Source organism: Nycticebus coucang, chromosome 18 (assembly GCF_027406575.1).
Source record: "Nycticebus coucang isolate mNycCou1 chromosome 18, mNycCou1.pri, whole genome shotgun sequence".
Classification (NCBI taxonomy): domain Eukaryota; kingdom Metazoa; phylum Chordata; class Mammalia; order Primates; family Lorisidae; genus Nycticebus; species Nycticebus coucang.
The window spans coordinates 36,968,230-36,982,406 of record NC_069797.1 but is presented as its reverse complement, the minus strand read 5'-3'; the positions used below and the strand labels follow the sequence as shown (position 1 = coordinate 36,982,406).

The following is a 14,177-nucleotide window of genomic DNA, read 5'->3' as shown; positions in this document are numbered from 1 at the left end:
CAGGCTGGTTGGGATCTGGGCAGTTAATGTTGAGGACTAGAATGAAAGAGCTATAGTACCTGACTGGGCCTTGTCCTAAAGGTTCTCCTGTGGACACTCAGATGAAACCACCCAGTAAAGAAAAACAGGATCAATCCACATTCCCATTTCTCTAAAGCGTGAATCTACCATCTGAAACCATGCTTCTCTCCCACCACTAAGCTCATACTCTCAACTTCGTGATTTCCTTCAAGAAAACACCAGAAGACAGGTTTTGTACAAAAATATATATTTTTTATTTAGTAGTTATATAATGCTCATTTCCACAATAATATTTTTAAGCAGTGCCTTGGAATTTAAAAATGAGAAGTCACTGCATTAATGATCTTTTGCAGGAGCCTGCAAAACTTCTCAGTTGGGTTTCACAGAAGAAAAGCAATTTGTCTAAGTCTTCATGTAAAAAAAAACAAAAACACTAGTATCACAGAAGAAAAAATTTAAAACACCAATAACTTAAATAAGATTAACATTACTTAAGGAATTATGTTTCATATTAACACAGAAGTGAAATTATAATAAAATAAAATAGGGTATTTAGGGAGAACTGGGGAAAATAAATTAGCTGTAGATTCTTGGGTTGCAGGGTTAAGTGTTCAAAGGCTATGGAGTTTGGGTTTTCTTGTCCAGCCGGGCAATGTATTCTTTGACCCAGTCCTTCTTGGGGTCAGCACAGATCTCCCTGGCCAGTTTGGTCTTGAAGCTGTGGGGAGAGAAGAGACAGTTAGATGAAGTTTCAGCCTACAAGTGCAGCCTATTCTACACCTAGGGGCTGCCAAAGGTGCTAGAGGAGGGAAGCAGGTGGAAAGATGGAACCCAAAGCAAGCTGCTCCTATACGTGTCCCAGGTGAAGCCATCCTGACTTCTGCCTAAGGAGATGGGAATCTTCTGAGTAAGCACCCAGGTGGAGTGCGATGTTAGTAGTCACTTTTCCCTCTTGGCCCTATTTTCCTTTTGAGAAGTTTTGGATATTGGGTTAGATGGTGTAACTTTCTGACTGTGAGTTTGTGAAGGATTTCCTCGGCTCCCTGAGGAAGAACTTTGCACCAGAGATGGTCAACTCACATCACAGCTTCTTTGGGACACTTGCTGCTGGTGATTCTTCTGTAGCTCGCCAGCTTCTTAAATACAATCTTCCCATTTGAGAATGAATAGCAGCAGGTGACTGGGGTATTAACTGCATCTGGAAAATAAACCACAAAGAAAAAAACGTTTAGTATCAGCTGGAATCTTTTGATTTAATCAAAATAGAAAAGAGTCATAAGGAGGGGGCAAAGAGGAGGCACAGAGAAAAGGACAGCCCCTTAAATCCCATTATATCTGCCTGTGTTTCAGAGCTGGAGTGTGATCTTGGACGCACTGACTCAGTTTCTTGTGCTATCAATGGATACTTGACACTGACAATGCACAGAGAGAAAAGGGAGTTGCTAAAATTAGGTAAAATTAGAGGAGCTAATAGTCCAAACTATCAGGGCCAGGGAAGGGCCACTGGGGACCCCAGCTATGGGCCCTGTAAATCTGCTGAGAAACATGCCCCTGGTTATGAGTTTCCCTGACACCCATCCCCGCAGCAGACCTGCTGTCTCCAGAGCTGGGCTGAATGAAGCACAAACCAGGTTCTGGGCTCCTTCTCTTCTTCCCCTGTGTCTGGAGACAGCCTGCACACCCACCCCCTTAAAGCCCCCTCTCTTCGATCACTCTGGTCCCCAAACTCTGCTGGAAGCAGGCGGGGCAGTATCTGCACTGAGGCTGTTCCCAGGGCTGGAGTCCTGAGAGAAGCTGGACTGGGGTCCACAGCTGGACTTCTAGCTCAGGCTCAGCCCAGGAGCAGAGCTGTGAGCCAGGACTCAGTCCTTGCCCTTCTCTGAGTTGCCTTATCTTGGAAAAGCAGCTGTGGAAGTGAGACTGTGGGTGCACCTTCTGCTAGAAGGGGCCATGATCACCCAGAGGGGGTCCTTGTACTCTAAAGGGAAGGAGGAGGGGCCTCACCTGGCTGAGCAAGGCCCTGGGGGCTGAGGGCAGCTAGTGCCAGCAGCAGGCACAGGAGGGCTGCAGAGACCTTCATGCTGGAGAGGGTGAGGTGAGGGTGAGGACGGCGGAGTTTCTGGTGAGCTTGAGCTTCAGTGAGAGAGCTGGAGGCTTTTAGGTTGGTCTGAGCCTCTCTGCTCCTCTGGAGGCTCTGCTACTGCCTTTTATTGAAAAGCCAAGAGGGTGGATCCCAGAGGGAGGGCTTGGCCAGGGCAGCATCTTCAATGAATGATGCAGTGGAATTGTAAATCTGCTGAGCCAGTCCAGCTCTTTCTCTCTGGGAGGTTTCCAGGAAGTAGGGGAGGGAAGTGGCAAGTCTGGACAGGCACGTTTTCCATTCACTGTTGAAACCAAGGGAAGTGGGGGGAGAGGGAGGGATGGGTGCCGTTAAGCCCAGACACATGTGAGACAAGTGGGTTATTCTTAAGGATTCTGTTTTCTCCGAAGTGAAAACTCAGCAGAAAAGATAGTGAGAAAACTGAGATCACTAGGCAGATAAAAGCATGTCCCACTTGATGCTGGCCCACCTGCAGGTGCCAGTCCATGGGGCCCGAGTTAGGAAGGGCTTAAAGCCTCGGCAGGAAGGGCTTAAAGCTTGCCTCCCCAAAGCACAGGATATCCACCTGTCTGCTAAGATAGAAGGTGGCGCTGCAGTGGACACCCAGCAGAGCTGTGCTGTTTTATAAACACTGAACTGAATTCTAAGCATCTTGGAATTTTCAGACTTGGAAGAAACCACCTACATCACTTCCTACTGCAGAGGAAGTGCCTCTGTCAAACTTACAGAGTGTTTACTCTGTATCTGGAATATTCTAAGTGCTTTACAAAGGTTAAGTCATTAAATTCCTGAGCTCTCTGAATAGGCCTGGTTAAGTCCCACTTGATAGGTCAGGCACCTGAGGCAAGTGTAATAACTGGCCCCAGGTCCCCTGTGGCAGAACCCAGGCAGCCCAGCCCTGGTGTCTGTGTGGTCACCACTGTGATGTACCTCTGGAAGGGGACATTCACCAGTCCTCTGGCTGGCTGCCTGGCCTTGTGTCTGTATTTTCTTTCTGTCCTTAGTATCCTACAGGCGAGCTGACAGCTAAATGGGGGGGAGGTGGTGGGGTGGAGAAACATTCCCCGTGGTGGAGTCACCAGGAGTGAGGAGCCTGTGGTTAGCACAGCCGAGGGCCAGAAATGTGCCCCCCCCCACCCCATGGAGGGCTGTTCTCCCCACTTCTTTCTTGATCTCCAGGGAGCATGACTGAGAAGAGGCACAGTCTTTCGGGAATTGGAATGTCTGGTTTTGTTCTGCAGTTTCGTCTTTGGTTTCCTCAGAAAATGAATCGGAATAAAAACAGCTAAAAGACTTGAGCATTCCTTTCACTCAACTTCTGTGACAAATATGGTAGGATCCCTTGAAGTGTATTTTTGGCTGAGCCAAGCCTGGAGCCCCAAGCCTTTTGACCACACCTCTAAACCTTCTGCCTTCTCTCTCTGAGCCTGGTGTGCCCTTGCCCAATGGGCATTGAAAATCAGGAGCTCTCTTTCATCCAGGGTGGCTGGGGCAATAGCTGCAAATGCACTCAGCTTCTTGGAAGAGAACACCTGCTGGTGACTACAGTTATAATAAGAAATGGAAAATAAAAGAAAAAGAAAAAGTTTAACAAGGAAAGAAATGTGTTAATTAAACAAATGAATGCGTTTTGCTCACAGTGAGGGTTGGGAATGGCACAATTCAGCACTCACCCTCAGCCAGGCACCCTGCTGATGTGCCTTCCAGCACCACCTCACCTCCAGACAACCCAACTTTCCTTAGGTTGAGGAAGAAGCCAACCAGGATCTCAGAGGTGTGGCTGAGACTCCCACCTGGGACATCCTCATTCCAGAATCTTGGCTTCTCCCCAAGCCCCGCCCCTGAGGCATGAACCTTGATGTTCCCTGAGGGATATTGCTTTCCTAGAGAATCCCAGAGCAGATTCTGTGGAGGGGCCATTCCAGACTCTTGAGTGGAATTACAAAAAGGCTAAAAGAATAAAGAGAGAACTCATCACCTTGAGCCCTGCTTTGCTCATTCCTCCCAGGGAGCCTATTAGGATTCTGTCTGAATCTTGCTAGTGACCCCTTGTCTCCCTAACAAGTGTCGAAACCTCCCTATTTGGCTAAGACCTTCACCCATGGCTCATTCCATTCTTATTAAATGAATAAAATATTTTCAGGACAGGAGACCATGCAACTTCATACAGTCATTTCTCCCCAGACCTTACTGTCTTAACTTCCAAGAAGTTTTTCCCCGTATTAATGGAAAACCCTCTCATCCATGGTGCATCATTGACCATGGACTTGGAGGGCTGCATCCCATTTCCCCGTGGCATCCAGGCATTCTTTGGGCTTTCCCTCACCAAGGGAAAGATGCTGAGATCTTTATTCTCTCTGGGCTTAGTCACGTCACCATCACTCACAGGACCCCAGACCCGTAGGTCAGATGGAAGGATTGTAGTACCATCTCTTATTATATGAGGAAGACACTTTCCAGAGAAGGAGACCCACTGGCCCATGGTTACAGAGAAAAGCTTCCCAGCTTTGCCGAGTGCTTGGTCAGACTTCTAAGCATTAGAAGCTGTGCTTCTACTTCAGGGAAAGTTGTCATCTTTGCAAAGTGACTTGTCAGACAATAAACATGTGGAAGGTGATAAGGCATGAATGAGTAAAGAAAGTGTTTTGGAAAATGACAGCTTATCTGCCTCCCACTTCTGTCCAGAAGAGATGCTGTCTCCAGATGGAAGGTCAGGCACAGGATGGGAGAAAAGAGTGGAAATCCCCACTCTGAGGCAGCTTTGGAAGTTCCCGGATCCTGCAGGAGACAGCCCATTTGGCTGGAGCCTGCATTCCGGAGGCTGGGCCTGGAGCCAGGGTGCTCACGCTGGCCCATGCTGGGAACATCTCAGCACAAGCCTGGGTTGGGCTCTGCGGGGGGTGGGGAGGGGCATGCAATGGAAAGGCTCAGAGAGGGGGTGTGTGGGGAAGTGAGGGTCAATGTTTGATGATCCCCAGAATCCCCAGCACCCCCAGCCCCCTACCCCCAATCAACTCATAGATGAGGTATGGAAACATTCATCTCGGTGAATAATGCTTTCTTCCTTCCTCCCTGTGGGCTGACCTCACCACCGACATTCTCCGGGTGTGCCTTGGTCATCCCTGCAGACTCCCACTCAGTGTCAGGGGTGAAGGAGAGAGGAAATAAAAGTGAGCTTTCTAGAAAGATCAGAAGTGTTGGGCTTTGCCCTGCCCACCTAGCTCAGGCCCCTTTCCTGTGCTTGCCGACACCGGCACCGGCCTCCACACAGTTTGTTGGGAAACATAGGCACTCACCACGGGATGTTTTCTAGATTCCTCCCGGGCCCCTCCTCCAGGTCAGCTCTTAGCTCTAGGTAGACCTGAGTCCGTTTGCTCCGCTCCGGGCCTGTACTCTGAATCCCTTTCCTTCTCAGGGACTCAAATCCTTTATTCTGTCACAGGATGTCAGGTACAAAGTTGATCCTTTGGGATCAACTACCTGTTTTTCCAGTGAGGAAACTGAGCCTGAGAGGAAAGCGGGGACAGAATATCAATGACCACATTTGTGTGCTGGTTTGTGCATTTCTGGGCTCTCCCTGTTGTGCGGCGCACCATCCCCTGTAACACTCAGATAGTTGCACCTGTGAGGCCCCCCAGCAGGAGGCCACTGTGGGGGGAGGGAGAAGGGACCCACCAGGAAGCTTACTTCCCAGAAGAGACACTAAAGTAAGCAATTGTGGAAAGTCCGACTGGGCTTAGGAATAAATCTGAGCAGCGCTCCCCCAAGCTTCCAGCATGGAGGATTCCTTGTGCTTAGGCTGGATCTGCCCCACGTCTTTTTGCAAGAAGAAGCCACATATGGAAGGCGTGTGGAGAGGGGAATGGCATTTGGGAAGAGAAAGAAAGTTCTCCTACAGTGGCCTGGGTTGGTTGGGGCAAGGGAGTGGTGTCTAGGGGGCTTGTCCCTTAGAATGTTCTGGGCCAGCCCACATGGATCAGCTTCTGAATGCTGGGGGTAGGGTGCTGCTGTGTGGGAGGGGTAGGAGCTAAGCAAACTCTTAGGCTAAGGGCAGTGGGAGCTGCCCTGTAGCACCTTGGGGTTACACGTCAGGGAGAAGCTGCTTTCCTCATTTGGGGTTTGCATCATGCAAGGTGGCCTGAGCAGTGTGGTGAGGGGGCAAGGGACAGGTGAGCATGTTTGAGGTTCCCTGTGAAGGTGCTTAACTGGGAAGGTATAAGGGAATAGACATTGTGAAAATAACATGGAGTAGAAACAAACATCAAAACAGTGTTTTAATAGCTTTCCGTTGACTCCTTTGACACCCATGCTGGGGTCATTCAAGTGACACAGGATAATTGCTAGGGCAGGCAGAGAAGGCTCATGGTGGTACATTTGAGATAGGTTCAAGGGTTGGGTAGATTTTGAACCTTGGGTGATTATTAAGTAGAGGAGGGGGCACGTTTTGGGGTTAACTTAGAGAGATCGCAAATGTTACTATGCTTGGCCCTCTCCTGGAGATCTTGGAAGGTGTAGATTTGCTCTGCAGGTTTAGCGTGGGCTGAGACTGTGCTTTTCTACCAGTTCCTAAGGAAGGTGCCTCCTGCTGGTGCACAGCTCTGTTAGAACAACCTTCAAAGGGCTGAGAGCAGGAAGGCTGGTCAGGTGTGGGAGAGAGTGAGCCACTCATTCTGTCCAGCCCAGGCTTCTCATCTGGGCTCTGGGATAGGCTCTGAGAGCCATCTGGAGTTGGCTTGCATATATATGTAATTGCACATTTTTCTGGAGACACAGCCCATAGCTTCTATTAGATTAGCAAAGTCGTCCATGATCTTCAAATAGTTAAGTGAAACTTATCAAAAACAGAGAGCTCTGGCCTCATCCCAGACTTCTGCTGAATCACCATCTGCATTTTTTCTCTATAAAGCTGTATTTTTCCTATGCTCCCCTTGCCCTGTTCTCAGACGATTGCCAGGCTGTGTTTGGGACCGCCAGAGATGAAGGATGGGGTACATGAAATAAGGGGTATGCTGGCCAGGCAGGGAGGCACTGCCAGGAGGAAGCCCAGGCAGATAAGAGGAAAGAAACAGGAGGGAGGGAGAGAGAAGAGAAGAGGGCAAAAGAAGAGGTGGCCTAGAAAAACAGAAGGGGACACAGACAGTGAACACCAGGGCACGAGACCCAGCTCTGCCTCTGTCTTGCTGTGTGGTCCTAAGCAAGTCCCTTGACCTCTCTGGGCCTCTTCTGTAAAGGGGGATTAGTAAGACGGCTGCTTCTAACCTTGTCATGAGACTTGGATGAAGTAATAAACCAACAGTGCTGTGTAAGCAACTTGTAAAGAGATGTCATTCTAGAGGCCAGTGACCTGCAATCTTGTGGGACATCCCAGGGCACATGCCAGGCCCAAGAAGCAAATTTATAGAATCCCAATGCCCAGCGTAAGCCTCCCCTCTTATTTCTTGTTATGAAAAGGTATTTATTATTTATTATACATATAATGCACAGTGAAGCTTCAATTTCCTAGGCTCTTTTTCATCCCTCTTCTCCTGTGGACAAAAACCTGAATCACAATCTGCATTTCTTCTATATAAAGCTGTATTTTTCCTATGCTCCCCGCCACCCTCAGATGATTGCCAGGCTGCATTTGGAACCCAGAAGCTGGCTGTTCCCGGAAGGTCAGGACCTGCTGGGCTCTTCCCTGTCTCCTCACCCCATGTGACTCTCAGCCTTGCTCTTGGCTCCTAGAAGTCTCTGCACTCCCGCCCATGCTGGATCCCAGCATCTGGTGCAATATCTTCCACATAATAAGTTCTCAATAAATATCGTTTAAATCAGTTATCAACAGCCCCAGAATCTCAAGTCATTTTCCCCAGATATCGAAATTGTAGAATGATTTCTATTAGAAGGTAAATCAATAGAGACGCAAGACTTGTGGTTCAGTGATTCCCCGATTACTTGTTCAATTTGGGGCGGAGAGAGTAGCAGCCTGGGAAGAGAATTGGGATTAGGAAACCTCTAACGTAGAGAGTGATTTCAGGGGCCGAATGGATTCTTCTTTGGGGATGATCTATTTCTTCTTCTTGATTGCAAAATGTTGCATGCTGAAAAAGAGAAACTTCCTGTGTCTCCCAAAGCTGCTGATTTGCTTAGAGCAGGCGTCCTCAAACTTTTTCGACAGGAGGCCAATTCACTGTCCCTCAGACAGTTGGACGGCCGGACTATAGTTAAAAAAAAAAAAAAAAAAGAACAAATTCCTATGCACACTGCACATATCTTATTTTGAAGTAAAAAACAAAACGGGAACAAATACAATTCACACTGCTTCATGTGGCCCGCAGGCCGCAGTTTGAGGACACCTGGCTTAGAGTTTCAGCCCATAGGCAGTGGGGCCCCAAGCTACAAAGCAAAGTGGCTCCATTCCAAAGCTCCTGCTGCCTTTACTGTAGAGTCTGGAGAGAGAACATGTATAAAAAAATGCAAGTGGTGTTTTTCTAGTAGGGGAGGCAGTTCAGGGGAAATGGTTTTTCAAAGCCGGGGCAATTCTTCTGATTTAAATGCAAGGAGTAGAAAGCAAAGAACTACCAAATAATTCAACTCTACAACTTATTTATTGCTCAGAAATGTAGCCAGGGTAATGGGAGAAACTTTACAAGCACTTTGCTCGCCTTGGAGCTGTGTGTTACGACACGGGGACAGCAGGCATGTCAGTGTCAGACAGTGTGAGGGCAGGGTCCGCAGCATTACCACCAAGACTTAAATAAATATGTGATGAATGCACGAATCAGGGAAAAATCAGAGCCAGAAAGTGTTATAGAGATTCCAGAGCTAAAAGTTAGGCTGCATTGCTTCATTTAAGGTGGGGAAATAAAGTTGCCCAGGGTTACAGAGAGAGTTAGTGTCAATAACAGTGGAAGCCATCGTGTGTGTTGGGGAAACCGGCTGGTGACCCAGATCTTAACATTATCCAGCAAGACTGCCCGTTACTTTTTCCCTAGGGAAACACTTCATTGAGTGAAGTGAAATCTTACTTGAGTACAAGCAGGCACGTGTAATTAGGCTCTCATTGCTCTGGAAGACGGGAGAAATGAAACTTAGGTGGCTGACGAGATTTCCCTTCTTAGTACCTCCTGCTATGCAAACTGGAGAAGGGGAGGAAACGGATAACTTTGCTTGAGGATTAAGAGAACTAAGAGGAGAGCCATTGAGGCTTTTTCTTCTGAGTCCAAAGTTATTAGATACCAAGACTCTGAGGGCCAACTGGATTGGTCACCTGCCCTCTACACCTATACTGAGAAGTCTGTGGGTCAGGGTTGAGGCAGCAAGACCTTCCAGCCCCACTATGTTGAGGCAGTTGTCCTGTTTCCAGAGCCACAGCCAAAACCGTGAGTGCAACTGAAGATGCTGCAACCTTGGGACCCCAAGAGGGACATAGTGGCCATGGATGGAGGAGGTACCTTAGAGCAAGGAACAGGAAAATCTTTGGGTGGTGTGGGCACAGTGACCCACGGTTACCCCTCTGGAAGTGACAGAAGCAATGACAGCCAAGAGCCCAGGTCCCTGGAGGTGGGTCAGGTCACCCAGCTCCCACTCAGCTTAACATTTGGCAGTAGGATGTATCAGCTTGCCTGAGTAGGGCCCCGAAGTTCTTGGGCACCGTGAGGACTTCAGGAGGGGTGTTGGAGCTTGAACTGCAGTACCCGCTTGCTTCTAATGTGGACACCCTGGGGATTAACTGAACATAATAAAACACATAGGGGCTATTTTGCCCTGAATATGATACCACACACACACATGCACATGCACACGAACACGCACATGCTTACGCACACACACACATTTATATTTTGTGGCTAGTTTGCTGCCCCAGCTACATCATCAGCCCACTTTTGTCCCCTGTCCTGTTCCCAACACAGTGAGGATGTACTTACATTCTAAAACTATGGCATAAACTTTATCATTATACAGGGCTGATTTCCTGATGACAAACATTAACTTGAAGTATTTACTTGACATCTCCTAGAACTTCTAGTTAATGAGGAAAGATTTCGAAATTGCTAGGCATGGGGGTGCCAAAACCTGTAATTCCTTATGTGTGCTTTATGATTCATTTAGTCATGTGAATCCAAGCAGATCATCGCAGTGGAGGTGAGGCTGGTGCCGTTCTTTCTGCTTTATGTAGACAGAGAGATTGAGGTTTAGAGGTTGAGTTGCACAAGGACAAGAGAGCCAGGAAATAAAGGTCCTGGGATTAAATCCAGGTGTTCTCAGGCCAAGGCTAGTCTTCTTCATGCCCTCCTGCCAGGCTTGTGTAGGGGTGTTTTTCTTGGAAATCCAGGCCTTCTTTTCTGTCTGCTGATTCTTTTCCTTCCCCTCCATCTGAAGACTTCCCTGGCCAGATCAACTCCACTCACCACATAGAGGGGAAGCTCAGTGAGAAGAGGGAAGGTTAAAGGCAGGAACCATTTAGGGAATGAAAGTTCTCCAACTTTCTCTGGGTCCCTCATCAAATGAAATCATTACCGCTTCATTCCAGCCTCCTTACTGCGTGGTCACTCTTGGGGCTTTGTCATCTCCGTGAACTTCTCCATTTTTTAGCATTCAACTTAGTAATTCAGTTGTTTGACCACAGCCTTTGGCTTCCTTCCCCTCGGTAGCTCTGAATCTACTGCATCAGCCCCTCCAGGCCCTCCAGCCCCTACTTGGCTTCCTTTCCTCCCAGCCCAGCCAGTGTTGGTCGCTCTTCTCCCCAGATATGACTTTTCTCAATCCTGCAACTCTTTCTACCCTTCCATGACCCAATCCAGGTCATCTGATCCTCTGACCTCCCTGACTGCTGCAAGGTGCGCTGTCCTGGATAACAAGAGGCTGCTCCCGCCATTCTGCAATGTGCCCCTGGTTCTTTCCTGCTGCCGTACCCCACCATGGCCCTCTGCACCTTCACTCTTCCCTGTGCGTCCCCTGCTCCAATCTCAAGCTCCGGCATTCTCAGGAGGCGACATACTCCCCAGGGAAACCAGAGGCTAGGAGACAGGAATTTCCTCAATGTTCAACCCAGGATCACATCTTCATGTGACGACATCTTTTTTTTGCTGATGCAGAAGAAGTCTAGGCATTCTTGTTGAAGGTCCTGGTTCGACCTTTACGGTTTCTTGCCCCTTCCTCCAGAAACTGACACTCTTCCTCAGCTCTGTGTCTTTTCCATCATCTTCTATCCAGTCTCCCCTTGTCATGTTCATGTCTGCTCTTCACCCCACTTTCCCCCTCTCTCTTTCTTTTCCTGAAACCATGTTTCAATGACTGGTCTCCACATACGGTCTCTGCATTGTCACCTTCATTTCATTACTCAACCTGTGGCCATGTTTCTCCTACATCCATTAATCCACCGAAATTCTTATCATCTCAACAGCGATGTCCTCATTACCCAGTATGAAGAATCAATTCTTCATAGCTCTGATCCAACTTGAAATCATGGCCATGGTAACTCTGCTCATCTTCCTTCTGTGTCCAAGCTCTGCTCCATCCTCATGCTACTCCTTGTTTCTTTCTGTTCTGTCTTTACTTGTTTTTCTTCTCTGTCCATTCCAGAGAAGACCTAATTCTGGTCTTCTCTAAAGATTTCCATTCTTGCTCTTCCCAAGAGTTTGCAAACTGGTGACCCAGACCGGGTTCTTGCCTGGAGTCATGTTCTGTGTGGCCTGTACAGTACTTAAAACAAATGCAATCAATTGCCCTCACTTAAAAGCAGGAGATGTTTCATTTCACAGTATGAATTTCTGGTTTGGCTGTGTAGAATCAGATTTGGTATCACATTTCTCCATGGCAACAGTCCATGAGTGCAGAGTGGCAGCTGTCCCTTTAGGTGACTCATACGTTCATTGGAGACTCCCCAACCCTTGCCCCAATTTCTCTGTTATCTTTTATTCTGTCCACTTCAGTCAATTAACTTATCCACCTGGCCCCTGTTGTTGTAGAGGTTAAAGTCTTTATCCTACAACTCCCACATTCAGCACTCTCATAACTCAGCAAATCACTCTTCAGATTAGAGCTCTAGACTTATGTTTCTTTTCTTTTCTCTCTTTCATTTTTTTTTTTTTTTGGCAGTTTTTGGCTGGCTTGGGAAATTGGTACATTATTTTCCCTGAATGTGTATATTCATTTGGCTTTGGAAGGCAGGAGTCTACAAAGAATTGAAGCCACCCTTTGATGCCGTCACTTTGAGTGTCTACTGTGCCAGGTACCTGCTGAGTGCAAGGCAGGCAGAGGAATCCTCTAGGAGTCCCACTCTCATCATGCCGTTCCCAGATCTGCTTCCCCATCACGAATCCACATCCCTCCCCACACAGACAGCCACAGCAGAAAGCAGGTGTCCAGATTTGGATTTTCCTCCCTGCCACCTTTCACATTTAATTGATCACTGAGATTTGTACATTCCATTTTTGAAGTGTCTCAGCATTCATTTCTTCTTCTTGATCCCCAAAGACTTGTCTCAATCTGAGCTCTGTGAAAACAGTTTAGTGTCATTTCTTGTAGAAAGAAGCACTACCATCCAGGCCATTCTTTGTACTCACGGCAAATTTATCTATCCCAAACCACCAATTTGTTCTGCTTAAATTACTTCAGCTGCCTTCCATGTCTATGCAATGGGGCCCAGTGCCTCAGCATGGACATCAGGAGGCCGACCTGGCTCCACTGCACCTTTTGGGCCACGTTTCGCCCATGACCTCTTTCAAATGCCTTGTCTTATGGTAATACCAATTTCCTCATCTTTCCCCAAACATGGCCCTTTTATGCATTGTTTCTCTTGCCTGGGTTAATAACTGGCCCTTTTCTGAGAAGTCTTTCCAGACTCCTTTGTGTCCCCTTAACATGTTATGCTTTTCTGGTGCACAGCAATTGATTGTACCCTGAATTTTGAAGGTTATATATGTGCATGTCTTCTTTATCACATATATGCCAGGATAGGCAAAATCTACCTGTTCTTTGAATCTATCTTAGTACCCAGCACAGGGTCTGGAATTCATTTATTTATTCATCACCATTTATTTATTCATTAATTTAATGAGCAATAATTCAGTGCCTAGTCTGTGCTGGTCCTAAGCTCTCTGCTGGTCATGAGCTCTACATCAGGCATATGTTTGCTGAATGAATCACTTAAGAGGTTGGGGACAGTTAGGCCTCATCAAAATAAAAGGTTTAAAATCTGAAAGTGGCTATTGGGCTTTGACTGGGTCTGAACCACACTGGGCATTGATCCAACTGACTGACATCTCCTCTGAATTACTGTAGGACTGTGGCTGCATGGCTGGCTGTCTTCTCATTTATAGAAGAGAAATGATACATCTCTGAATTTCTTTATAATTCTGAGACTGGTTTTTTCCATTACTTTTTCACTTCTAAGGAAGCTTCAAAGGAAGGAAATATCTCGGTTCTGGGGATTCTTCATTAGACAAAACATGAGGCTTTGTGCCCAGGGCATAGTGCTTACCATCATTTCACTTCATATACATAATGGCCCTGTAAGACGCAGAACAGGGACCATGGTGCCATTACTCCGAGAAGCCAGATGACATACCCAATGTCACAGTGCAAGAATAGGGCACAACAAAGCTTGGAAGAGCAGTCTTCTGCATTTACAACCAGCACAGTTTGGACTTCCTAGCATGCTTTCTCAGGCATCTTGGCAAGAATGGGTCTAGACGCAACAACCAGACTAGACCCCTGTGTGGTTCCCAGTCTGGTCTGCTCTCCCATCTTGGCCCAAACCGCATCCTCTCCATTCCCATTTCTCGGATCTGTTTTGCAATGTAATGGTTTTATCTTCCTTGCTTTCAGTCAAACACCAAGACTCTGGTTCCCCTTTTGGTCATCAGCTTCCGCTGCTTATTTTTTTCTTATAACTATTTTTTTCCCTAGTTCCCTATTTTTCTTTCTCTCATTTCATTTTCTTCTCCTTGGAATTTGTCATGAGCCAAACCAGCAGTTTCAGTTGTGTCAGATCTCCCATTTTGAGGGTTGACACAGATTTTTCCAGGGTGATGTTAGTTTCTAGGCATTCTAGGAAAAAGTAAGTCAGAAA

At 47.3% G+C, this 14,177-nt stretch overlaps 1 protein-coding gene across 1 annotated transcript; it reads right to left on the bottom strand.

The window, feature by feature from the left end:
• Positions 1–257: 257 nt before the first annotated feature.
• Positions 258–2,187, bottom strand: LOC128570305 (C-C motif chemokine 2-like). Its single transcript, XM_053569282.1, has 3 exons — positions 2,026–2,187; positions 1,102–1,219; positions 258–739 (listed from the first exon to the last, which is right to left on the bottom strand). The coding sequence occupies exons 1-3, from the start codon at positions 2,099–2,101 to the stop codon at positions 640–642; spliced, it is 294 nt and encodes a 97-aa protein (XP_053425257.1). The 5' UTR covers positions 2,102–2,187; the 3' UTR covers positions 258–639.
• Positions 2,188–14,177: the final 11,990 nt, after the last annotated feature.